The 27,989-nt window shown below is 38.9% G+C and overlaps 1 protein-coding gene across 1 annotated transcript; it reads left to right on the top strand.

Moving 5' to 3' along the window:
• Positions 1 to 18: 18 nt before the first annotated feature.
• Positions 19 to 25,773, top strand: SLCO1C1 (solute carrier organic anion transporter family member 1C1; the record flags this gene model as incomplete). The annotated part of the gene is made up of 15 exons (XM_084281705.1): positions 19 to 103; positions 4,371 to 4,516; positions 7,049 to 7,190; positions 7,920 to 8,052; positions 8,683 to 8,804; positions 9,799 to 9,945; positions 11,009 to 11,107; positions 11,908 to 12,153; positions 12,974 to 13,138; positions 16,555 to 16,750; positions 17,764 to 17,929; positions 18,352 to 18,536; positions 22,675 to 22,739; positions 24,427 to 24,544; positions 25,551 to 25,773. The coding sequence occupies 15 exons, from the start codon at positions 19 to 21 to the stop codon at positions 25,771 to 25,773; spliced, it is 2,238 nt and encodes a 745-aa protein (XP_084137831.1).
• Positions 25,774 to 27,989: the final 2,216 nt, after the last annotated feature.

Here is a 27,989-nt window from a genome sequence, read left to right as displayed (position 1 = left end):
ACAGACCTGAGCGTGTGCATGAATGTATGGGTAGGTGTAAGCGGTAGAGGGAGCTTACCTAGAAAAAAGGGTAGGCACCAGCTGTGGAGATTTCTGCTGCCAGGTAAGATTTTTTTTTTCTTCTCTTTGTTGCGTTGCCTTTTTGAGAGGATGTCTCTGTACCTGTCTCCTGTGGTCACCTAGTCTAGCAAGTGCAGCCCCTATGCCTGTGGGCTGCCACATAACAAAGGCATGTCTAAGGAGGCTTATTGCAAAGCAGACATGTTTCCAATGGGGGGAAGGACTTTTTTCATTGCCTGGAGTTTGAATGAGTGGAAAGGCACTCCGGGAGCTGCCTGGTGGTATCTCAGCCCACCGCATGCATGCTTGAAGGTCTCTTCCTTGGACCTGACCACCCAGCACAGCCCTACATGCCAGCCCTCAGAAGGGTACAAGCCACTGCTGCCCGTGCTGTCTCACAGGTGAGCTAGTGGGCCTGCTCTCAATGGGATGGGAAGTGATCCCATGGGAGGGGGCTCCTGTACCCTGGCTGGCTAGAGCCAGAAGTGCGAGGAGGGATCAGTACTCCAGCTGTGAGCTCTGGTGATGAGCAGGGAGATGCTGTGACCATGTAGTGGTCCTTCAAACAGTGTCACCAGCTGGGGTGTACACAGCTGTAGAGAGCGTAACAATGTTTGCAAAGCTCCCTTCACTTCAGGGCACCTGCTCTAGTGACCTCCTTTCCCATTAGAATGACTGGTGATACAATTCTGCCCAATTTATTTATTTCAGTATTCCCCCCCCCCCCCCCCCCCAAAAAAAAAAAAAAAAAAAAAGGCAATTTTAAGGTGGAACTCACATGGTTTTATTTGATTCTTCATAAGTGTGGTAAAATGCCATGTTCTTCCCACCCTTATCCTCACAGAAAATAAAATATTTCTGGTTTTGATAATGTCTACTTTGGTTGTGTCCAAGAGAACCTCTGCTAATTTGATAGTGGCTGATAGTACAGAATGCATTAGAATAATTATGCACTGTTTTCACTTATGTACCTACTCTTCTTTGACTATTATGGAGAAGAGCAGCCTTAAATAAGGGAAGCATTTCCTAAGATACTTTCTTAGTCTCTGGTAAAAGTTACAAAATGGATTTAGAAAGACTAATCCATGGAAGATCCATTTACTAAATATCTTCAGAGATCCTTGAAGACTTCGGAGTAAGCTTCAGAAGATGCTTAGGAAATTAGGAAATACTTCTTAGAGGGTATCTGGTCGAAGGAAGAGAAAATACATTGTCTGTATGTATACATATAACTGTTTGTGCTTTGGTAAACTTGTTTTGTTCTTACCATATGGTTTCTTGCTTATGAAAGAGCTGAATACTTTTACTGCCAGAAAACCTACATTTTGGAAGATTGTGCGCAGGTTTAGTAAAAAGGACACATAAAGCCAATGAATATATTTTTATCATTGCACATATTACATAGTAAACATACTTACTAAAAATAAATAGCAAATCTAAATCTAAATATTGTGCCAAGGTAATTGTTGCTCGGGTCATACTTTTAAGCTATTAGTGAGTAGACAGAATACACTTAATCCATATAATAATATCCTTTCAATTAGGAGTTTGTCTTCCAATAGATATAGCTTTAAGAAATGTTTGTGTATGTGCATGTACATCCATACATAAACACTTTTGCAGTCATTAATAGATCAAGTAAAGAATGTATGATTATATTCATCTCAACTGAGTGTGCACAGACATACATAGATTTTCACGGGGAGAACTACATGAAGTTTGCGAGATACAGGATGCTTTAATTTAGCTCTGTAAACTTGAGGGGGTTGAATTTGGTGACTGCATTTCTCTTGTATTGTCAACAAAATGGACCTTTCTTAAACAAGGAGAGTGGTGCAGGCTGAACTCCAGATCTTTGTCATTATCAGTGTAACTGGTCCAGAAACCTGACCACAAGGAAATGTTGTGCCACTGTTTGGGATTATTCTTTCCAAGCATTCCTGCCACATCTGGGATAGAAGAGCTGACATGGATTAACTGTCTTCAGATTTCATGGCACACTGGAAAAATATGGTGTCCAAGAAGACAGGGCAAAAAGCTAAGGTTGTTGCTATAGTATCAGTGGAACCAAAAAAAGTGTTTGAGCAGCACTAGACAAGTTTGTGGTCAGTGAAACACTCATCTTTATACTTGTTGCATGAAAGAGGAAATATTAGAGCTAACATTGCAGTGGTTTGTGGTACCCCTGGGCCCTTTACACTGCTCTCCATTTTGTGTTAAGAGCTTCGCTCAGAGATATTATTAGAGCATCTAGAATGATGCTCTGAGATACAAGGTCGGAGGTTGCTCCGGGTCAGAAAACTATTGTCCTCTGTAAGGCTGTACCATAGTTACAAGTAAAACCTACAAAACTTGTGCAGCTATCAGTCCTTCCTAGGACATTTCTATTTGACACCCAGAGTGCCAAAATAAATTGTAATAATTCTTATAATTTGTTTATACTCTTGAGCATAAGTCTTGTTTGAGCACCACTGTTGATTCTCTGTCCTTTCATGATTTGTACCAGGTCAGTGTGGCCTGATGCAGTCAAGCATCACACATTAACTTGCATGACGTGGTCAGACTCAGGTGTGTCACATTCGATCTCTACACCTCCATGGCATTTCTCTTTTTGTCCGTCACTGTATATGGGGTGCAGTGGAGGAGACTGCAGGCCCATGCTATTTTGCTGGACCTTCCCAAGTTGCCTATTGCTTTGCTCAGTGATAAAGACAATTAACTCCAACCACATTTCAGGTGTTTTCCTTTCTCTCTCTCTCTTTTTTTTTTTTTTTTTTTTTTCATCCCCAGATTGCTGTAATAGTAATATGCAGAGCATTTCAAACTGTAAGCTAGAAGCTATTATTTCATGTGCTTACCTGGCAGCATACCTTATGTGTGTGTCTTGCCCATACTCACAAGTTTGAATTAATTTATCCTCATGTGAGTTCTGTGAGGTGTATCCTGTCATTTTCCATTGTAAAAGTCTGTGAGAAGGGGATGCAAAGTAATTTTTCCCAAGTTCACAAACATCACCAGTAGAGTAGGAACAGTTCATATGTTTTCTGTAGCAAGCACAAACCATCCTTCTTTTGTTATTGTTGTTTTAAAAAATATTTGTATACTCATTAGTGCTGACAAGGAAAAGCATTACAGTCCTTGATGTGGCAGTATCAAATGCAGTTATTTCTCTTACATGCAGTCACTACCTTCTGTTTCATCGGATGCCATAGAGAATTCTCACTGGAAATTTTGGTACCTGATTTATCTCAGTCTTTTTGCCTTGCATATATACTAACAAAGTCTAGATACACTTTTGTTGTTTTCACATTTGTGAAAGTACAAGTACCTCTTGTACACACCTTGGAATTCGTGAATACAAGTGTATATAATGTGTGTGTATATATATATATATAGATATATATATAGATAAACATATCTACATATCTACATATACAAATCTACATATACATATAGATAAACATAAAAGAATAGGAACTTCTATTCCTATTTTCAGCCAGCAGTTCTATAAAACATAATGCTGCTCGAAAGTGAGCACAGGAGTTGATTTCATAAATATTTTCAGACCTGATTTAGAGAGATTGAAACTAAAACCAAAGTAATGTACTATGTAAGTAGAGATTTAAGAATTACTGATATCTTTGGTTCTCAAAGTGCAGTATTTAGATTTTCTTTACTTCTTTGTATTTACCTGCAAAGAAGCAAATTCACATTTTTCCTGTAACAATTGACAAAACCACTGAGCCTTTAGGCCCTATCTGAAATGGTAAAGGGAACTAAACCTCTTTATTCTTGTGTAACTCATTAGCTATGATCAGACGATTAGAGCTAATGTTTCAATCTAAAACAATTCAAGTCCCTCATTAACAGGGCTAGATTTCCTTTGATCTAATTACTTAATGTCCCACATATATAGGAAATTTAGAGATCAACTCTGAGAAATCTCTGCAATAATAGTCACATCTAGAAATGTGAATTTACATAGAGATTCGAGAAATGTTATTTAAAATGCCTTATTTAGTCTGCTGGTGATGCTTGGCCAAATGCTCAATAAAATCACATTGATGATAGCTCGAAAACGAAGATGAAAACAGTTTACTGAGTATGGTTTAATCTTCATTATTATAGGCAAGTGGATTGCAAATTTCCATAATTAAACATCCAGTGCACGGGTCAGATTCTCTTGTGAAGTTTGATAATTGCTGTTGTTGGGAAAACAGTACAGCAGGGTGTTGCTGTCACATGACAAGCTTATGAGGCTGAGCTAATAGGATGTCCTTTTAAAATGTTCTTCATGTTTTCTGGTTTAGAGGCAGAGTATACCATTATGGAAATTTCACCAAAAGAAAATGCTCAATATTTCTCAAACAACACAATCCTGCCTGTTGACCGATCTTCATTCAAATCTGAATCTTCTGCTTCCAAGGAGAAACAATCATGTTGTGGAGGTATAAAGGTAGAGTAAGAGTTTTTGAATATCTAGTAGGGACTTAGAAAACCTCATTTTTATTTTATTTTATTTTATTTTATTTTATTTTATTTTATTTTATTTTATTTTATTTTATTTTATTTTATTTTTGGAATAACCCTTTTTAAGTTGTGATTATGTGTTGGTGAGTCAGTACAAAGCTATTGAAGTTACTTCAAAGCCACAAAAAATGTACTTCTTATCTGTATTTGCCTAAGTTTTGGCAATATTTAAATATAAAATGTTGGTTGAGGCTTAGGTGTTATGAGATCTTCAATGCTGATCCTGTTGTATCATCCTATTTTTCTGAAGTTAAGAACATAGTATCAGAAGCCAGATACCACAGACAGCTGTTAGCACAGATTGCTTTTTTAAGATTGTAGCCATGGTAGTCTTCTGGGCTCTGGAAAATAATATTTGTATTATGGTCTCAACATTCTGACTGCTATGTTACTATAATTTTCCTGATTTGAATGAGTTCTGCATGAGAGGAATTTGAAACTAAACTGTAGCAGTTTCACTGCTACATTAAACTGTAAAAAAAATCATTTGCAGATTCTGCTCCAGCTTCCAATAAAGTCACTGAGTTCAACAATAGTTGAACTGAAGCTATATATTATGCAAAGCAGTTAGGATATTGTCAGCTTAATGGTCTAACAACTGATATATATGTGTATATATATTAATTATTGAGTATCCTCCTTGATTTTGCCTGCTCCTGTAAAGGCCCAGAATTGGGATCCTGCTTTGAAATAGTGGATGAGTTGTATTAATCAAATCTGTAGCACAATAGTAATTTTATCATTGTTCCTCCATTTGCTGCAATGATAATCCGATTCCCTCATTGAATAAAACTTCAGTCACAGATTAGCCAGTCAGGAATCAGCTTATTAGATCCAAAAATAGAAAACCAATAATATTTCAGCTCAGATTTTTTTCTGTGCAGGAAATTTATTTCTGTGCAGGAAACCAAACTAATATGATCAACCTTTAGAATACAAAAACAACATGCAGAGTCAACAAGTGGTTTTTTGTTGCTGTTGCTGTTTGTTTTTGTGTGTGTGTGTGTGCTTTACCAATCAACAGCCTTCATATGTGTTAAAATTGCCCTTATAAACCAAAAAGATGTGGTGAAATATTTTACTTTCTGTTATTCAAAGATGACTGAAAAAAGTGAAATCCTATGAAGCTTTCTGTCCCAGCTCTAAATCAGGAGCAACCACCACTGCATGAGGTCTCCATCTCCGTCCTGGGACAGCTCCAAGCACAGTGGAAAAAACATGTGCCAGAGGGAGATGGAGACGTTTGAAGTTCTACTTTAACCTGTACGATTTTCATGTGGAAAATTGTACTTATTTTCACATTGCTATTTAAAATCCAACAGCATAAATGCAAAGAAAATATAAATTATTATGGCAATCTTTTTAACTAGAGAGCTGTTTGAGAACTATCACCATGGAAAATAAAATGAGATTCTATTTACAAGTGCTCCTGAAAGGGAAATAACCATCTCTTTATAAAGAAAAGCTTGTTGAATGTCACACAAAGATATTTTTGAACCTTGACACAAGAATTGGCATTCAGCATCGATGCCAGTATCACTACCAACGTGCCTTGTCAATTGTGATGTTGTAAGACGTGTTGCACTGGAGGAGGGGAAGTTGTTCCAGGGCTCCAGCTTGCTGAAAGACTGATTGCTCAGAGAGCAGGCCTAAAGAGTAGGGCAAGGGTCTAGGCCTCTCCATATACCAAACATTACTTTGTGTTTTAGTTTTGAGTTTAGGGCTTTTAACACTTTTGGCAAAGAGCAGACATACATATTCAGTCAACCCAGCCTGCATCTGAAGGCAGAAGGCAATGTGGTTTCCAAGATCAATTGCATGGTGTGTGAGTATCCCTAGAGTTAGTAAACTTAGTAAAGCTGTGTTTACATTAGGCAATAGCACTGTTGGAGAGGAACTCTCTCTGGTCTCTGAGGACCTGCATTCACCCTACATGCACTTCAGGGTGGGGAGTTACATCAGGTTAAATTTAGTTCTGTCACAGAGACTATGAGCCATTAGTTATTTAAATGAATGTAGTGCCCTTTTGGAGTACAGTTAATTTTGTTTGCAATGAATTCAGTCTCCTTGTTTGTAGTAGGAACCAAATGCCTGTGACTATGTTTAAAAATGCCCCCAAACCAACTCCTCTCTCTGCCAAGCCCCACTTAATAATTACCTTTATCGTTATTGCTATGGGAGATTGGGAGGACACTATATTTATCAGTCCTTCATCAGTAACCTTGGCATCTACCTGAAATTAGCAGTGGTGGATATCAAGATCTGTATAAATTGTTATAACTAATAGTAACTATATAAATAAGCAATCAAGCATATTTCATAGAGTAGGAGAATATTGACATGTTTGTCAGCAAAAAGAAGTGGGAAAGAAGTGGAAATGTAGAATGGTTTAGAAATAATTAATGAAGTGAAGCATTCTGTACTGCCTGATATTAATCACTGTCACTTTCTTTCACAGATATTTCTTGGTGCATTATCTTTTGTTTATTTTGCTAAAGCACTGTCAGGAAGTTATCTAAAAAGTACTATCACACAAATAGAAAGAAGATTTGATATCCCTTCCTCTTTGGTTGGCGTTATTGATGGCAGTTTTGAAATTGGTATGTGCTGTATAAATCCATTTTTGTTTTCAGGAAAAAGAAAGAAAACAAATAGTGATGAAATTTGTCATGAATTGTATGAATCTCCTAGGACTACCAAGCAAGGTTCACCTGAGAATTATATGACTGTCAATACGATTACATTGGATAGGATAGGGTTGCTAACATAAGCAATCCGACATAGACCTAAATATTTTGTGACTTGATAAGCTTAGCTGGTGGTTAATATACATTTTAACTCTTGAACGAGTATTAAATTGCTTTCAAAGATTCTAGCTTTCTCTCTCCTTTTGTAGAAGTACAAAACTCTAACTGTAATCTATGTTCATTGTACAGTCTTGTACTAAGGTTTCCAGTGTGACATCATCTCTTGCTGTTTCAGATTACTGGATTTATCTCTTGGCTGTTCAATGGACTGTGATATTCATGGGAATGAAATCTTAGCTTGTGTATAAAGGTTTGCTGCACTCTATCATCTGACATAATCCCTCTTGTCTTTTCCAGTTGCTTTTCCAAAAGTTTATGGTTTTCTTATCATGGAAGATAAGAAAGATAAGGAAGATATTGGGCTCCTTTAAGGATGCCTGGAAAGAGGCTGAAGCACCAAACCCATGCAATCAGCCCTCTCCTTCTGAAATGGCTGTATATGCTCCACACTGGGAATACTTTTGCTGGGGGAGGTCTTATCAAAAAGCTGTAAAACTTAGTTTTCCTTTTGTACTTTCAAAGGGAACCTCCTAACCATAATTCTTGTAAGCTACTTTGGAGCGAAGCTTCACAGGCCAAGAATAATTGGAGCAGGCTGCTTAATTATGTCAGCGGGAACATTCCTAATTGCAATGCCCCAGTTCTTCATGGGACGGTAAGTGCAAAGTGATCAGTATTTTCCAGCTGGGCTATGCACACTGCATGTTAGCTCACTGAGATGTTTAGGCATTAATCGTGAAAAGGCCCATAGAAATAGGCATATGCAGATGTGGTTACTCAATTTAATATGCATTACAAAGACAAATTTTATTACAGCAGAGTTAATAATTTAACATATGTTTTTTTCAGCTTTATTCAATGTATCATTTTATTAGTCTATGATCTCAATTGATCGACCATGTTTCGACATGGCTTAAGAATTGTTGAAGCTTTGATGAAGTGATGACTAACATCAGGAAGACAGTGTTAAATACAAGCCACAGGATGCCCTCACTGTCTGATAATTTCTTAGTACAGATTCACATATCATAACCGAGCAAAGTGCCTGATAAACTGAAATACATCACTTTGAAAGAGAGAGAACCAAAAGGACAATTTTCATGTACTACCACGGTATGAACCAAGTGCCATTTATTCCCTGCAAACCAAAAGGAACACTGGCAACACTGGATGCAGATGAAATCTACATTATGTGCTGTATTCAAGTGCTCTCTTCCATGGTAGCAACAGATTTATTTTTTTTTATAAGTTGGGAGAGTAAAAAATAACTTCTGTTTATAAACAGATATCGGTATGAAAGATTTCCTTCTACCATGAATTCAACTGTTAGCATCTCTCCATGCTTGCAGGATAAAAGCCAAACTCCACTCTCAGCCTTGGAAAAATTTCAAGCCAAAATAAATGCAGGTGAGAGCAATCTCTTTTGCATATTGCGATAAGCACAAAGCACAATAAAACATATTAAAAGGCTTTCAAGCTCTAAAGCAATAGTTTATTAGAATGCAAGAAAAAATAAATGGGAAACAAAGATCTTCCCCAGAGAAAATCCAGATCTACCTGATGAAACAAATGTATTGAAAGTAAATTAATAACTGCCACTGCATACTGCTAAGATGTCTTTTCAAGCTGACAGCTTTCCTTCAGCCTTGCTGCTTCCTCCAACACCTTTCTGCAGCTTCATGGCTTGTAGAAATACCAGATGATGTCCCATGGTGGCATAGGAAACTTCTGGTCTTCCCTCTGTCATGAGATGTGCCTTTGGGTCTTCATCCCACTGGAAATAGCCACTTGCATCTCCCAGACTGCAGACACAGCTGCTCATTTCCTTCCCTGCCTGCCCATCCCTCTGGGCTCATTGAGCTAGCTCCTCACGGGTGCCCACCTGAGCTGAAGGGCAGCAACTTATTGGAGCTGAGACAGCCTTCCTCCTGGATGTCTGGGCATGACATCCATACAGGCTGAATTTATAGACTAAGCTACAGATGAGCAAATCAGACCCTCTCTGGACCACAAAATGTGTGTATGTGTTTTGATTGTTGGATCTGGATTAGATGTGGCTTGTAGCTTGTTATCATCAGTATTTCCCAACTTTTTCCATTAGAAAATCCCAGTTTTGGTTAAAATCAAGTGCAAGAGGTTTCTAAAATGGATGTAGTAAGAAATTTTTAAAACTGGATGACTTTTAATATCTTTTACAATTTGCTTGAAGCAGTTCATACTAAGTGTGTGTCCACCTCAATCTGGTTGGGTTAAAACTCCACCACAACCATGGCCACCACAACAAAATGCTCCGAAACATTTTTCTTAATAATCACTGCTTTTCCTACACTAGAAGTATTGTTCATTCAGTGTCCAAATGCTGTGGAAAAACACATAATTGTCTCTCTTGTGATGTATCCAGGATGTGAAAAAGAAGCAGGCTCTTCTATGTGGATCTATGTTTTACTGGGAAATCTTCTACGTGGAATAGGTGAAACTCCTATCCAGCCTTTGGGAATTACATACATTGATGATTATGCCATTGAAGAGGATGCTGCCTTATACATTGGTAGAGTAAATAAATCACTGTCTTGTTTTGTTTTTCTTAATGGATTTTTCCCTAGAGGAAACAGAGTAATTTTGGCTAATGGAATGAGTGTTGTTGAATTAACTTGCCCTGATTGTTTTGCTTGCATTATTTCCAATATTAAAGTTTATTTAACAATCATGTACACTCAAGGGACCAAGTCCCCTTTTAATCATACTAGCACAGTTCCATTATCTTAATTTGAGGAAAGAATTTGGCCTTAGGTTCCTGCTGTTACCCTAATCTTCCTAATTCTTCTGGATGTGGACTGCTGTGCCTCTGTGCACATTCAGTTCTCTGGAAGGTGATAAAAAAACATGTACTCTTTTAAGCATTTTAAATAGAATTTCATCAGGCACTCAAAACTTTACCTCCAGAATGAGGTAGGATTACAACCAATAGTGACTGAGGCTTGAAGAAGTTGGTGTCAGTGTTTCTTTGTTGTGTTCATTGTGTGATGAGCTCTGCACTTTCACCTGAAATATCACCAGAAAGTCCTTGTCCATCAGCACCTTGTTTCAGAAAGTTTACAGTCTGGGAAAAACTCAGAATTTCTGTGTAAAAGATTCATTCCTACCAGATTTCCAAATCAAAATTGAAAATTTAGAATATGTGGAAATTTAGGCTGGAAATGCATTAACATGTATTGAAATGTGTTAGTATTGGGTACCAAACCAAAGTGATTTTTCAGCCTGTTCTGGGTCCACCACAAGCTAATCTAGCCAGCTAAAGTGTTTATAGTGGTTATAGATTGGTATTATTATTGAGTTTAGGCCGTTAAGTTCCGTGCTTTTTCCCTTGGTCTGACCTTCATTCTTTAATCGGATGATAACAAGGGAAAAAAAAAAAGTGTTGTGTTTTGTTTTTTTTTTTTCTTGTAAAAGTTCTAACTTGAGTAACTAACATGCCTGAGAGAAAACTTTGGCTCATCATTTTAAGACTGTCCCACTTGTTACCTACCACATTGTACTTTGTTTTTATGTGCAGCAAGAACAAATGTTCGTTTTCACTCAGAAAAATAACAGTCCCCTGGTTTCTATTACAGGCTGCGTACAGACGCTTGCAATCATAGGTCCAATATTTGGCTTTCTTCTTGGATCCCTATGTGCCAAACTTTATGTTGACATTGGCTTTGTAGATCTTGGTAAGTCAGAAAACCCAGAATTTAAAAAAAAAAAAAAAAAAAAAAAAAAATCAGTCAGGCTCCAATATACCTATTTTAGGCATGTATTTTAGACAAAGAAATATCTATCTAGTTCCTAGGGATAAGGGAAAAGTGGGTACTTTATAAGGTAAAATGGATGAGAGCAAATCAGTGCCTCACACAGAAAAGTCTAGCAACAAGGACAGGTGTGGAAGAAGTAGGAGGTCTGACTCTCCTTCAGCCCAGATCCACAGCTGGTGACCCCCAGGAGACGCCCTGATGAGGAGGCTCTGGAGAGACAATAGGCACCAGGAGAAGGCAGGACTGTGGCTCAGGATCCTGCCAAGAGCTGTCTGCATTCATTTTGTAACAGACCACCATTGCTGAGAAAATAGGTCTCTCACAATGAGTACCAGAGCTCATGATTGCCTTCCTCTTCACACAACTTTTTCCTTCTGGTGACTCTTATGTAGAACAGCCCAGGTGGGAGCAGGTGTGTGGTCACCCAGAGCATTCCATGCCCTGGTCATTGCAGCCTCTCTGGGGGTGTGTGAGCAGCATGGTCTGGGACCCCATGGCATCAGGAACAGGCCACTGATGTGTCACAGGAATCATCAAGTCCTTATCACCTCTCTGCAATCACTCAAGCACTCTTGTTACACCCATAGACACATCACACAGCTAAATCTAGAGGCAGGCGAACAGACTCCTCTGGAGAAACTCCCTGCAAAACTACCTTCCTAGTTATCAGAAAACATTCCCTAAAATTATTATTTTTATTTTTTTTTGACTTTCTCCAGACAGCTTAACAATAACTCACAAGGATGTGCAGTGGGTGGGAGCCTGGTGGCTGGGTTACTTAATAGCAGGTGCGATCAGTGTTGTGGCTGGCATCCCTTTCTGGTTCCTGCCCAAACACCTCCCAAAACCAGAGGGCAGAAAGGATTCCAGTACCTCTTCTGAGCAGTCGAAGTTCATCACTGAGGATAACAAGGAACAACACACATCTTATCAGCAACAAGTGAAGATTGGTGAGATGGCAAAAGGCAAGTCACTAGAGCTTCTGTCCTCACTGTTGGGTCTTTCACTAATTTTTATACTGTTTAGTGGCCTTAACATTATTTTTTCCCTTGGGTGTCATTCTCCACCTATTTAATATTCACAAAAAGGGTCTCAATTGTTCTCTAGACCTGCTGTTGCACAACAAATTTCTTCACTTTCAAGTTTTTGAATTATGCTATTGATGCACCAAATCTCATGAAACTCAGCAAAAAATATTCACAGATCTGAGCTGTTGCAGATGTGGGACATCATAAAGTAACAATCTCAATTTCTGCTAAACCTCCTTTTTCTTTATGGTTATCCATTTATGGAATACATACAATAGCTGATCAGAAAAAGGATGGGCACAAACCAGACACTGTTTTAGGAGACTATTGTTATTTTAACAAAAGCTGTTTTACAAAAATGAATTTCCTTGGTCTTATTTTGCCAAAACTGTTTTCCCTCAATACTTGAAATCACAACTCAATATATCTGTGCTTACTGTCAGCTGTGCATAGTAACCTCCACTCCCAAATTAAGCTAAAGGATGCTGTGGCTGTTGAGGGGCCAATGAAACAACTCTGCCTGTTTTCTGAGCAAAAGAAAGTACCTGTAACAAGATGGATGTTCTAGAAAATTGATTCTTATTATTTTGGTCCACCATTCCCCCCATCTAGAAACACAACTCTTACAAGAATCACAGGACTTTGCTTATTCTCTCTGAAATATCCTGCAGTCCTCCTCTGGAAGGTTACAAAATATTATTCACAGCAGTTATTCTCTCTCTGGCCTGGTTGTCATTTCTGCTCTTTTGTCTTGCAGACTTCTTGCCATCACTGAAGAACCTCTTTGGGAATCCAGTTTACATTCTGTATTTGTGTGCAAGTATCCTTCACTTCAATTCTTTAATTGGCATGGTGACATATAAGCCAAAATATATTGAGCAACAGTATGGGCAAACATCTTCAAAAACTAATTTTGTTATAGGTAATGCTATATCTGCTTCTTGATACCCTAAAAATGGACATTTTAGGAGTGGTGTATACATACACACAGGGAAAAGTGCTTTTGAGGCTAAGTTTATTCTTCTCCTTCTTTATCTGGCTTTTAAGTAGTAGCTTATAGAATATAAGTTATTTCATTTCTGCTTTAGCACTAGTTCGCTCTGAGTTTATCTATGCAAGTGTTACTGTAAAAGATTGCACAACTTGATACTTTATTTACCATTCTACTGGAAATTTGAAATGTCTGTACATCAAAAGAGAAAAAATTGAAAAGAAAATTCATTTTAAAATACTTGACATAAATTTGTCATCAGACAGATCTGTTTCCTTGCTGGCTCCCCATTTATTTCAACGAAATGAAGATCAACTCAGTGCATGCTAAAGGACTGACCATAAAGTAGCTGTGATATTGACAGTGATTTCTTACTTTCTGAAGAGGTTGGTGTTAAATAAAAGGAAGTTAAAGTCATATTAGTGATCACATGATACATGCGTTAAAAGATTAACATTATCTCAGTGCAATGCTGGTAAAAGAAAAACAGATATTTTTGAATTAACTTTATCTAGGATCCTTTTCCTATTGGAAGTTGATCTCCCAAAACCCCCACGTGGCACAAGAGTGAGAGATGCTGCTTCTGCCAGCATTACTGAGCTTCTGCTCTGCCAGACCCATAGGGGAAGGTAATTAATTGTCTCAGTTAATTGCAGAATCAGCTTGGGGCATTAAGGTGGCCATTTGTTGAGGATGCCTTCAGGATGGTGAACTTCACCACCCAGTTGTTGAACCTGCAAGCTTGGATTCAGTTTCTGAGGTCCAGTGATTCAATAGCATTAGACAGCAAAGAGGTTTACATCTATCCAAAATGGAGGGAACTGCTGTGTTTCAGAGCAGCATTAGTTGCGAGGCAACGGAGGTATATATGTGCAGAAAAGCTGTAGTGATCCATTGTGCTATGTTAATTCTTTAAAGATAGAGGCTGGAATTTCCTGGCACAGCACCCCTAAAAGCAAGGAGAAATCTTCAAGCACAGGCAATGGCCAGAAAAAGTCCTGAAAACAATCCCTAAATTTAGTACAGTACTTCTCATTGTATTTACAGATTTTCTGGAGCTAAGCTTTCAGGTATGTGCAAACTGAGTGAGGATTAAGATCCATCTGATTTCACAAGCATAGGGACTATATCCAACAGGGAATGTATGATGGCTTGGCTAGGGAAGGGTCCTGGCTGAGTCACCATCCCTGCAACAAGGGTTTTTTCCTTCCTCCCTTTCCTTTCTTTTTCAATCTGTTCTTGCTAAGAAAGCTGAGAGCTTGCTAGTACTATCAGTACCTATTTCCCCTCCCCTTCTTTATTTTTTCTTTTTGTTTTTGCAATTTTTATCACTATCTATTTGATGAATATCAGAACTGTCAGAGCAATTTGAAGCGCTGTAACAAAACCAAAAACCTGCTGGGCTCTCGAAGAGGGCATTTTTTGTTAGTCACAAATGAAGGAACATACCAGAAAGTAAAAGGGTACCTGCTGTGTTTGTATGGCTTTCTTTAAATATGTACACAGTGTTGCTTTCCATGAAGCCAGTGACAAGCAGTAGAGCGATCTGTAAGGCTATGAAACAGATGTATGGATGAAAGGGGTGCATATGAATGGGCAAGCAGGGTGTGTGTACTCTCTGGTGTACACAGCTCTCACAATCAGTCAGAGTCTTCTCTTACAAGCAAAAGAGGACAGGAAAAGCTGCAGCATCAAAGTGTTTGGATAGGGCACCCACATGCAGTTATCTAGTGACTCTTCATTTACATATGTTGCACTTTGAATGCCACTTCTGAAATCCCCTGAAGTATAATTTCCACGTGTGTGCAGATGAAAAATGATGCTCTTGAAATCTTGATCATTGAAAAATGCTGGTGTCTTGAAAGTTAGCAGTAACAGAACAAGGCTCTCATGCTTGCCAAGGTACTAACTTATGGTTTTGCTAGATGGAAAAAATGCTTTTCCTAACATCAAGCATACATTTCTTCTAAGCACTGTTTTTTCCATGCGTGCAGATGGATCAAACACTGGCTTGAGAGAGAAATTCAAGGTATCCCTGTGCACTTCCTAGCAGGGAGATTAGAGTCCTGTGTCATGATCTTGTATATTAATCAAGTCATTTTAAATCATGTTTCAAAACCTCTGGCCCCCTGAGGAAAAAAATAAAAATAAAAAATCATCAACTTCATTTGCTATTTGAATGCATTTATGCTTTTGTACTTGCTTTTGTTTTGTATGCTTACTCAACTCAGCACCAGTAGGTGTCAGCATGAATTAAAAGCTGCAAAAGGCATACATATCCCCGTGCAAGTGGAATTTAATGTGCTTGACTGTGTGGTTCTTTTACAGTGCTCTCTATTTATATCTTTTTTACATGTACTTGAAGAGATTTATTTTTTGGTCTTGTCCATGTCTATCAATATGGACGCTGCTTTAAGCAGAACTGTTCCAGTAAGGATTAATGGTCACCCTATTTTATGCGTTCGCTGCCTTTTCGCTTATTTCCTTGAAGCCTGTTACAAGAAGACTGCCCAGAGGGTGTATGTATATTTTTGCTGTGGCAACACTCACCCAAGGGAACATTTCAACAAACAAAACTGGAGGAATACACTAAATGTCCTGTGTATGGAGAAGATGGCATATTGCTGGCTCTCTCCCTCTTGGGAGATCTCCCTAGGAGATCATTGGTTTCATGGTTCAGTAAAAACAGAAAAAGTAGGTCTTTCTCCAGACGCGCTAACACTAGGTAGAACGGAATTCCCACTAGGAATGAGGAGTTTGGGCTCCTCCTGCCAGTGGATGAGGGAAGAGAAGCTGACCTTCTCAGAGTGGGACAGCCCCAGAGCATGGCCCTTGCTGCTCCTGCTACTGCTCCATAGTGAAGGACTCAGATGGGGCCCCAGGGAGGATCTATGCCTCAAGGAACTCTGGCTGTCTTGGCTGCCCTCAGCAGCATGATGCCCCCAACTTCTCTGAGCCCGGAGCACCTCTCATGAGAGATGACACTAAGAATATTGGAATTAACACTACATGATACCTCCGCTGACAAACTAGCAATGCAGAAAATCACCTAGCTTAAGAAAGAAGAAGATCATTGCCTAGACCTTATATAAAATGGGATCAATAATAATCTGTCTCTCAAAGAACTGGCAAAGCTGTATTTCCCTAGGAACAAGTTAAAAGCACTCCCAGCATGTTCGCAGGAACAATCCAAATCTGAACAATAAATAAATAAATAAATGGACCAGCTTGAACATGTGTAATCTTTTGCTTTTTCATGTTACCACTGCTGCTGTTTTTGTGGCTGAGGAAGACAGTCCTTAGAGATGGGATATTCACTAATACAGATTCTTTCTGTTTAATTTCAGGTCTTATCAACATTCCTGCTGTGGCCTTTGGCATATTCTCTGGGGGACTGATCATGAAGAAATTCAGAATCAGTGTTTTAGGGGCTGCAAAACTCTCCCTGGGATCATCTTTCTTTGGTTACCTGCTGCTCCTCTCTTTATTTGCGATGGGCTGTGAGAACTCAGATGTGGCCGGACTGACCGTGTCCTACCATGGGTATGCTGGGAAGAGCAAACTTCAGCATAAAGTGCTACTGAGAAGCAAACTCCTTGGTCATTGTATTCCACAAAATATATATTGTTGAAAAAAGAATGACTGACCTAAATATGCTTCCCAGAAATGTGATTCAAAATGGAGGAAACTATTCCATCTATTCCATTGGGCATTGTGTCAGAATCCATTTGTAATTGCTGCCTTCAACTCAGAGAGTTTTATGCCACAAGTGCAGATTATTTTTCTGATTACTTTTTAATTATTATTGCCATGGGACTCATCCTTTCAAGCTAGAGATTCCTGGAAACATGAGGAGCTCAGCAGGGGAGTGAGATTCAATTAATTGTTCCTTGCTTTTGCATGCTGCTGAACAACCCATGATGTTTAATAGCCTCCAAACTTAAGTATTCATGAATTAACTGTGACATTATCTATGACGTACACCTGAGGCTAGCCCTTCTATTACAGCCCCAGCAGCTGCTTGGCTGCTGAGCTCAGCAGCAGCTGGCTAAAGGTGCAGATAAAACTGTCATGCAACGTAACAGCTCCATTGGATAAATACCATTCTGATTGTTTCCCCATCAACTTTTGCAGTGATGTAAGAGTAACTCACTCCCCTCTCTGGCTCTGGAATAATCAAGCTTTTTTTTTTTTTTTTTTTTTTTTTTTCCCAGTTTTTTTGTTATAAATGCATCAAGCCTCAGAAAATCAGAAAACTGCAATCTTATAAAATATGAGAAAATGCATGAATAGAAATTGTTAGCTGTCCGCCCTTAATAAAGTAATTACCATCTCACAGTAGGCATGTGATATTGAAATAGTCATGTGAGGAAATACTTTTGATCACTGAGAAAGAAGAATTTACACTCCTGTGTGGATAGGAAGAGACAACACTGTAATGGGCTAAAGACACAAGGCCTGGCCAGGTGCACCTGGCAGAAAGCAGAACTTATGAGTTGATAATGATTTCTTCCACATCTGCCAGAAAACATCATCATGATTCCTTTTTTCCACAGAACCAAGCAGATGTCTGGATATGAGCAAGGCCTGTTCTCAGACTGCAACTCAGACTGCATGTGCTCCCAAAATGACTGGGATCCCATCTGTGGGGAAAATGGCATTACCTATGTTTCTGCTTGTCTCGCTGGCTGTCAGGCATCCAACGGAAGTGGGAAAAACACTGTGAGAGCTTTTCATTTCTATATGTGATGTGGTAACTTTCCTATTATAACTAATTCTGTCAGAGTGAGCAAACTAAAATTGAGTAAGGCACATCTCATCCAGACATAAACTCCTGAGGTTTTTAGCAATCTATCATCCATGTTCAAAACTCTCTCAACTACTGTTTCCTGTAGAAATCCCAAGCAGAGAATGTAGGAGGCTTTTTTAGCTGTTGGCTACCAAAAACACATACAAAAAAAAAAATCTAAATACATTCATCAAAAGTAGTATTTCTTTATATATAAAATTCTCCTTCCTGTTGAAAAATCTTTTCCAGTTTGGATTTAAATTTTTGGCTAACCGGAAAAGTATGATGTGCAGTTCCCAAGCATTCACTTCCCTGCTGCTTTGGCTATCATACAGTTTCACCTGCTGTTTTCCAGGTATTTTTTAACTGCAGCTGTGTAGGAATTTTAGAATCTCCTTCAAGAAGCTCCTCAGCTGTGATGGGACCATGTCAAAAAGGAAATGAATGTCCAAAAATGTTTCTGTATTTCCTGGTAACATCAGTTATTACTTCATATACTTTGTCAGTAGGTGGCACACCTGGATACATGCTTCTTCTAAGGTAAGCAATCATTATTTCTGCTAGTATGTTTTCAGGGTGTTTTGATACTGTACCTACTTCCATTTGCTAGTAGAGTTAAATGTTTTCAGCTATGTGAAGTGGCTTTTAAATTATTTTTTCACTTATCAACAGGCATCCTCATAATTTGACAATGAGTTTTCTACCACTGATACAACGTGACTACAATTATCTCTGCCTGCTATACATTTCTAGTTTTAAAGGTGATATAGGAGGCCTAGCTGTCATTTCATATATATCAAGTTCCACTTCCCTTAATGCCTTTTACATTACCAGAACAGTGTTAAATGGCTGCTGCATGAATGGAAAGTAGCTCTCTAGTATACTCATAGGTAGGTGATTTTCCTGATTTGCTATGGATTTCAACATACAAGGTAGAAAGAGATGACTTAACCCAAACTTTCCATATACACTCACCTCTCAAATCTGTAGTATTATTCCACGTAATTATGTCCCAGATTTGTATCTAAAATAAATAAAAAAAATAAATAAATGTATCTATCTGTTTCTGCTGTAACATTCACAGCTTTATTAAAAGTTATTCCCAAGGGATTGTTCCACTACGTACTAATCTGCTGGATCTATTTGCCCATCACAAAGTATAAACTTTTAAACTAATTTTAGAAAGTGCAAAATAAATATAATACTTCCAGTGATTAATCTGGATTTTTGTCAGCTTCTTGCAAATTTTGGATTTTAAGTACTGCTCTGCTATGTCTTGGAAGGCTTTCTTTCTCAGTTTCTTTCTCCAAATTATTTCCAGATGGGCATGTTCTACTTCTCAAACAAAACAACAGTAAATACTCTCTAAATAAGCTTTATTGTCATTGTGCTTTCTTACCCCAAAATTTTCTTTGCTTTTGAATTAAATTTTCTGGAACTGTCTCAGTGCCAGTGTCTTTATGACTGCATGGTAAAAGATAGTGCTAAAACTGGCTGAATATAGACTATATGGAAAGAACTAAATAAAGAAATGTAACTTCAGCTGTGATTCCAGCACAACCCTTGAGCCAGAAGCAATATTCACACAGAGACTTACAGAAATGGTTGAAGTGAGGATGTTTTTCCACTGCCCTCCTCAAACACCACCAGTAAGGTTTACACTTTAAACCTATACACTGCACCGCTTTCCCCACCCACCGTGGAGCATGTTGCATTGAGTACTGCAAAAACACATGGTGTCTCTCCAAGGAGTAACAGCAGGAAGAATAATCATGTTAAAATCCAGTTTAGACTTTGTATACTGAAGCTTATGCACCATTGAAAACTATGCACCAAGTGGAGGATGATTAGCAAGTTGAGAGCTTGTGGTTGCTCCTAGCACAGCGGGAATTTTTGTTGTATAAAAGAGGTCAGGGATTCAGTTTCTTTCCCATTTCTCCCCACATGACGTTTACCTTCTATGAATAAAACACATTGCTGGGAATGTACAGCTGTGATATCACAAAGGGCCTTGGCACTATTGTTGTCATGATCAACCTCCAGCTCTCTGTCTTGTCTCCACTGCAGAAATGTATGGGAGGAAATGCTTGTAGCTGAAGGCTTGAGAGCTTAAATCACACAGAGTTGCCTGCACTTAACTACTTGCTCCCAGGGGACTGACTGCCTAATGGATCTATTTAGAAAAGTTTAGAGAGATTTTTCGATAGCAATCCAAAACATTTTGTTATATGAAAGGTGCAAACCAGCTTTAGTAGTTCTGCTCCAGTAGTCTTTATTTCTGTTGAAATTCATTTTACTTTGAGAGCCACTTAATTGAAACTGAGAAGTTATGTGTTTTTCTGCTGGATTGAAAGCATCAGAATCTGATGAGCAGCTAACTAAAATACATTTCCGTAAGTTCAATCCACTTTTTTTTTTTTCTTCTTTTTATTGTTCTCTGCAAATGACCTGTGGGCATAAATCCATTTTAAGCTCATGCTTGCTTTCCTGAAGTCCATCACTGACTGGCTTTCCCTGAAAATCTGTCTGAACTGTGTGAATGTGTGCTTCTGTTCCCTGAAAGAAAACTTTGAAAACAAATAGTGCCAAGGTCTAATTGCAGACTTCATTTAAGTTATTTTTTGCCAGTTATTTGTTTGTAAAATTATTCCATATTGTCAGATTTGATAAAATTCCATAACTTAAGCAATTTGCCAATTTGAGATGAGCAGATATTGTTGCACCTGCCATGGAGCAAAATACAGCTAAATCCCTCAAATTCTGTAAGATTTAGTGGCATATACTTTAGGGGTTTACATGACTGGAATCAGTGAAATACACTTGTAGCAAGTGACAGCCATTTTCTGAAATGTCTTTTTAGTGGCATTAAGCTAATTACAATTGCCAGGGAGCCTGGGAAAGATGTTAAGTTTCTGAGGGAAAAAAAAAAAAGGAATTCAGATAGCTGTTGATTAAGCACAAGCGATTAATAGAAGGTGATTAGGCAGTGAAAATGGAGTCTCAGATCTCCCTGAAAGGTTTGGCTCTCACTTAGGGTCTCGAAGAATTACAGTTTCTGTGGAAAGGTATTACAAATGCTTGAACATTCATCTTTTTCCATCTGAAAAAAAAAAAAATATATATATATATATATATATAAAATCTACAAAACACATAACAAATCTATGTTTTGGTTTAATTTTCGAGTTTTTCCTTTCTATGCTCTCACACTTGGACGCTTGGTTAAAAGGGCTTCTAGACAGAGGCTTGCTTGTGTAGCATGGCCATGTGTAGCATGGCAGAGACACCATGGAAGGTGTCTCTGCCCATGGCAGAGGGGTTGGAATTAGATGATTTAAGGTTCCTTCCAACCCAAACCATTCTGTGACGCTATTATTCTATGATCAGGTAAGAGGGCAAAACACTGTTCTTCCAGATCAGTATCATTTTACATTCATTTCTGCATAGATGGTGGTGCCTGTATAAACCATGATGTAGCAGACTGCATGATGATAATCCATAACAGGATATTGGAGAACAAAGCACTTGGGTTACAAAATGAGAGGCACGCAATTATTTTTTGACTGTCAGTACTTTGGTGTCATTTTCCATACATGTGGTTCTTGTCCTTTTGCTTTTTTACTAAATCAATGGAGGATAACCTGAATATTACTTACAGTATGGGTTCTTACTGCTGTCCAGGCAGCTACATTGGGAAATAACAAAACATTACTGTTGGGGAACAAAAGAGCATGTTCTGCAATGACTTTATTAACATTAAGGGGTGTTCCCAATTACATGAATTTCTGAGTCTATCCTGTTTCAGAGCACATAGACCATACCCCCAAAGTGCTATGTTTAAATCCAAAGTGACACCTGAATTTCAGCCTGTTTTTATACTGAACAGGATGGCTGAGACAACCGGGCATTTCATCAGTTACCATAATGATTCACATGTGTTAGTCACCACACATATCAAGCATGTCCCAGTCCAGCCAGGTGACTGGGACCATTCACGTGCTAAAAGTTAAGCAGGTACTCAGGCTCTTGCTGGATTAGGTCTTGCACTGGGTAGTCTGAGTGAAACAACATGCTTGGAGTGGTTCCATATGCACTCAATTGCTAGCATGGACATGAAGAGTAACTGTTCTCCTGCCCACCATGCTCACCCTTCTAGATGAGCCACCTACCCAAGGCTGGAGAGTCATAAGGACTGATGTCTGTGGTGGCCACCACTGCAAGCCCAGAAATGTCAAGATGGAAATGGTCTTGATGTGGTAAATGGTGTGATCCTGCTCCTAGATGTATGGCAGGGAAAGTATTGGGCCTAGATACCTTTTACTTGTCTGGGTCATTAGCCATAATTTCAGAAAATGTTTAATTGAAAGGGACTAGCTCATGACAAATGATTTCACAACCAGTAATCTTGTGCTGTGTTAGTAACTTCAAAGTGCTGGTCTTGTTTGAAAGCTTAAAATGTGGTATTGACTATAGGTATTTAGAATTCCTTGTTTCTGTTATGATTTTAATCACATTATTTTTATGTATATATATCACATTATTTATATATTTATGTGATTCTGTTGAAGTTGGTGCCATCAAGGAGGAAAAACTTACATATCTTTCCCTCTCATGCTTTCTATTTCTGTTCAAATTATCCACAGTCAATTCTTTATTTAACACTTTTTTTTTTTTTTAGATGCATCAAACCACACTTGAAATCATTTGCACTTGGTATCTATACCCTGGCAGTAAGAGTACTTGGTAAGTCCAATCATACTTATATGTGTTTTAACGTCACTAGTCACTTATCTTAGAATTAAACTGATTGTTGGAAAGAACAGCTTCCAACTGACAAGTTAATATCATATGATTAAAAAAAAAAAAAAAAAAAAAAAAAAAAAAAAAAAAAAGGAAAAAGGATTGGAAGGGGGGTGGAGGGATGCAACTTTGCATTTGTACAACTTGTCCTATGAGAAGAGGCTGAGAGAGCTGGGACTGTTCAGCCTGGAGAAGGGAATGCTTGGGGGATCTTACCAATGTATATAAATACCTGAAATAAGGGTGCAAACAAGATGGAGGAAGACTATTTTTGCTGGTGGCCAGTGCCAGGACAACAGGCAATGGGCACAACCTGGAACTCAGGAGGTTCCCTCTAAACACCAGACAAACCTTCTGTGCTGTGTGGGAGCACAGGCACAGGCTGCCCAGAGAGGCTGTGGGGTCTCTCTCCTTGGAGATCTTCAAAAGCCACGTGGACATGGTCCTTGGCAGCCTGCTCTGGATGGCCCTGCTTGAGCAGAGGTTGGGCCAGATGGCCTCCACAGGCCTCTTCCAACCTTAACCATTGTTTGATTCTGTGATTCTGTGATTTTGTAATTCCTATAACCGTCTTAGTAAAAATAAACTCTGCTACACCCACAGAAGTAGCAAGTGATCCTTTATACCAAGAAGCTAAGAGGAAAATTACTTCTTGTCTCTCCTTATTCAACATTAAGCACAACAGAAAAAATATGGCTCAGAATCTGTGATCATTTTTCAGGCATATTTTCATTAGTTTCTGAGGGAATTAATCTAAGTACAAGTGTACCTGAGATTGCAGCTCACTGCAGCCTTGTGGTAAAGCTGTCTACAGATTTTCTCTAACGTCAAGGGTGCTGTGAGATGCCAATAAACTGGAAACTTGAAAATCTTCTAGGTCTTATTAGAAAAAATAATAACTAGCAAGAAGCAGGTTGCTTATGTAAATGGAGCAGACTTAGATGCGCTGGTTGAGTTGGATGAAGTGAAATCAAAACAAGCTATTGGTTCCCTTTTCACAACATCTTTGCAGATCAGGTTCTTTCCTCTAGGCTTATTTTCTTCTCCAGCAGCCATCATTGGATCCCCAGGTTGTCTTCTTCAGCTACCAAAGAAAGGATTTTCCATTTCATCACCCACAGGCATGGCTATAGGTTTGTTCCTGTAGGCTATAGGTTTGCCTCAGTAGGATTTCAAGATACTTGCAGAATACCTGTAGCCCCATTGTAGGCTCCCAGCCCCACTATCTTTCTCCCTTCTTCACCCACCCCTGCTGAGACACAGGATGAACCCCAAACTGAACAGGCTCCATTGCTCTAAACAAAGGAGAAATGTCTCATTACAGAGTGGTTCTAGAGGATAAGGCAAACAAGCCATGGCATTGATTCTCCTGTTGACTTCAACAGGCTTTTTGATGATCAGCTGCATTTTAGGCCCAATCCTGATTTTTCATAAGGAGTAAAGGAGTATGCTTATCTGGGCAAAGGAGTATGCTTATCAAGGCATGACTTCTTAAATTAGAAAAGACTGTCAAAGGATCATTGCAATTTGAATGTATAATTTAGTATTTACGTTAACATGCATCTAAATCAGAACTAGTCACTCTAGAAAGTAATCTTCTTGCCTCTGTTCTTTCATTAAATACACACAGCTGGAATTCCAGCCCCGGTGTATTTTGGAGTGGCAATAGATACCACTTGCCTGAAATGGGGAAGCAAACGATGTGGGGGAAGAGGAGCATGTAGACTCTATCACTCCAGCACACTCAGGTAGCAGCTCTTCTCCATTCGTTCTTTAACTTGCTTTCTTTACTTCTATGGCAAGCACTGGTAGGATAATTTCTGTCAGAAAATTTGGGTTAAAATCTGATCTTGAATGAAAGAGACTGACCAGCAAAATTAATAATGCTCAGTTTTTAGCACTCTTTTTTGGTTTAGTCTGTTTTTGGTCCGTGCTATTTCAATACTAGCTGGAAGTCATTTAATTTTTAGCCAAAATAAGCTCAGTTAAAGCCTTAAGTTTCTACTACCCCAACACCATACCCCACCCCAACTTTCTTAGCAACTCTGCTAAGTGTGTGTGTTGGGGGGGCTGTTAAACCTCATCACTGGTCCATACTGAAGGGCGCTTCAGACCATGCCTGGCTTATCAAAAGGCTAATAAAGCACTTCTCTCTTTATTGATTTATTGCTAGAGGAGAGTAATTGACTGAACTGCATTCCTGAAAGGCATTGCTGCAGTGATAAAAGGACAAAGAGAGGACAGAAAGGACAGGGTTGCTGCTGAGTTCCCCACTCTGGGGTGGGAGGAATATGAGGAGAGAGAACATCTTGTTTTGAGAACTTGAAGAAAAGAACAAAAGCTCATTCATGACTCATTATTAATAAAGCAGAATAATTCTATTATTGTTGATATTGCAACTCTCATTAATTCCTGAAAACCAAAAATACAACCAAATGTTTTTTGGTATCTCTGATACTGTTTATGAGACAACCAAAAAAAATAATTGCCCTGGAATTATTAGCATTATTCTCACTGAAGCACATTGGGAAGAAGGAACTTAGTCAATGCCTGAGAATCTTTCTTGTCCACAGTCCACAAAGTAGCTGACCTGGGTGAGCTGTCATATTTTCATCTCCAGGGTCATCACCTTCCTACCTTTCTTGAACATGTTCTTCACTCAGACTTACTGCATGGAACTATAATCATGCCCTTGCTGCATCCTACTTGTACATTGCCTTTGAGATAGGCTCTGACTGATCATTTCTTTCTCAGATACATGTACCTGGGGCTGACTTTGGTGTTGGGCACCATGTCCATTTTCTTCAGCGTTGCTGTCCTTTGGGTTCTCCGGAAGAGGTCTGCTCCGCAAGATGAAACCCTCTCAGCCAATGGGGAGAGAGGCACCTGTGTGACAAACAGCAGGAAAGATAATTTCTTCAACAGTGACCATTTAATTCAGACAACTTATTGGCCAGAAAAGGAGACTAGGCTTTAGGAGGACTGAGATCTGCACCATGACGTTATCCAGTGAGTGATCTTCAAGGCAAAAATTCATCATCAGTGAAGCAACTAGTAGTATCCACCCTGAAAATGTTTGCCATCCTGTAACTTTCTTTGTAAATACCAAAAGCAAAGGATACAGGCTTTTTAGCACAAGTCCATTTAGCACGTCACTGCTCACCATTTGTCCTAAGGAGTCGGTGGCACTCAAGTGAGGGGATTTGTTATGGCTGGGGAGGTGCAGCTTGCTGCAGAAGCAGGTTTTGTGGCTGCCCCTCAGCTCCATCCTTCCTTGCCAAGCTGCAACAGCTCTGCTGCCCCTTGTCTGCCTTCTGTGTGTGAGGAGTAGTGGGTAGGCTGCAGTGAAAGTCTCTCAAGCATGCTACCAGTCTGACTTGGCAGCCTGGAAGGCGCGGGGATATTCTGCACCAATTCTTTTACATAACTCACCTTTGCAAGCAGTGCAGCATGAGACAGGAGGAAGGTGGTTTGCTGGAAGGACAATTCAGCTGCAGGTTCTGGGCAACACACAAATTCAACCTGTAACACTTAGGGACTGTCATTAGGGACTGTCATTAGGGACTTTTTTTCAAGTATAATCTGCTGTAGCACAACAATAACAGCAATAAAAGTTGTCACTACAGTAAACAATTCCATGAGAATATTGTCCAAAGGAGACTGGAAGAAAAAAACAGAACTTTTTTAGGTTTCCAGCAGTTTCTTACTACTTTCTAGTACTTGGTGTACTGAATAATTCCATGCATTTTCTGCAGTGTCATAACACCCTGTTATGAGCTACATATGATTTATTTTTTAAAAAAGTTATGACAAGAGAGCTTGAGAACAATAAAATTAATTCAAAGACCAACTGATTTGGAGCTTTTCCTTTCAATTTATTATATTTGTCATCTGAAACTAAGATATGTATCATAGTATCCCTTTATACATCATTTTTGCAGTTTGACAATATTTGGTATTAAATAAATTTGAGATGGTGAGTACAATGGAGGACTGTTTCACATGGAACAAAATCTCAGGAATGCTTGCACTAAAAAAGATAGTGACAGCAACATTAGAGATTGCATCCTTTAAAGCAATTAATATTTTAGTGTGTATAATGAAAGGTAGGCCTCATCCTTCATAATAATAATGGCAAAACAATCTTGTATTGCATCACTTGCATCTCAGCAGTGACTGTAGGTATACTGCTGCCTAGCTGAGCTTGCACATCACAGGCAGATGCTGAATACCTTCTGTGGGATGCATGGCAAGGGGCAGATGGATAAGAAGAGAATTTACTGAGCTTTACTGATGATAAATACTTACAGTGTGCCATTAGGGAACTACCTAATCTTTGCAATAGGAATACCAAGAAGACGGGTGTTGTTTAAGTACCTGTCTTGGCAGAAGGTAAGGATTTAGACCCATCACTTCAAAAAATACTGTTGACAGAAGAAGAACTGATGCTGCCCACTGTTTGCTATGTGCATGATTGTTTAGACAGTGGTCTTGAATATAGGAGAGCCAGGACAGGGGCTGCCAGGTTTCCCACCAGGTGAGTGCTGGAGGCTGCAGGCAATGGGGCACTGAAGAGCTGTGTCTGGTCATCTGATTTGTATAGCTGGATATTGAACTAAAGAAACATAATAAAAATAATGAGGAAGATTTTTGAGTATAGGACTAACTGAAGCATTCTGGCTACAGTGAATCACAAAGATTGGAAGCCTAGTCTCAGGTCTCATTCATACCATATTGTTATAAAACCAGTGAAAAATACCAAAATGCACCAGCATCCAGGAATAAGAGAGATGCTTGATATCAACAGGTCTCAAGGTAAATAAAACTTAATCTTGGTTTATTCCCAGTCTCAGGCAGTGCACACTTTGACAGATATCAGAAACTTTCATAATTTCCTGCCTTATAGAAATGAGTAAATTTCCAGAAATGTAAAGAAGGGTCCCTATTTGAAGGGACTCACTAGAAGGGGAGGGGAAGGAAGAGGTGGGGAGACAGGGAAAAAAAAAACTTTGTATTATAACCTAAGCTTATGTACGTATGCCTGTACTTAGCGGATGATTCTTCTAAAACATGGGTTTTACTTCCATGACTCATTTTCTTTACCCATAAGAAGAAGAGGAATATGATAAAAGAATTTGCTTCAGCAAGTCTTATCTTTCTCATGGTTTAAATAGTAGCCCTTTTTTCCTTTCA

The sequence above is a fragment of the Netta rufina genome, assembly GCF_964035555.1.
Source record: "Netta rufina genome assembly, chromosome: 1".
NCBI classification, from domain to species: Eukaryota; Metazoa; Chordata; class Aves; order Anseriformes; family Anatidae; genus Netta; species Netta rufina.
This window is presented reverse-complemented; position numbering and strand designations above follow the sequence as displayed.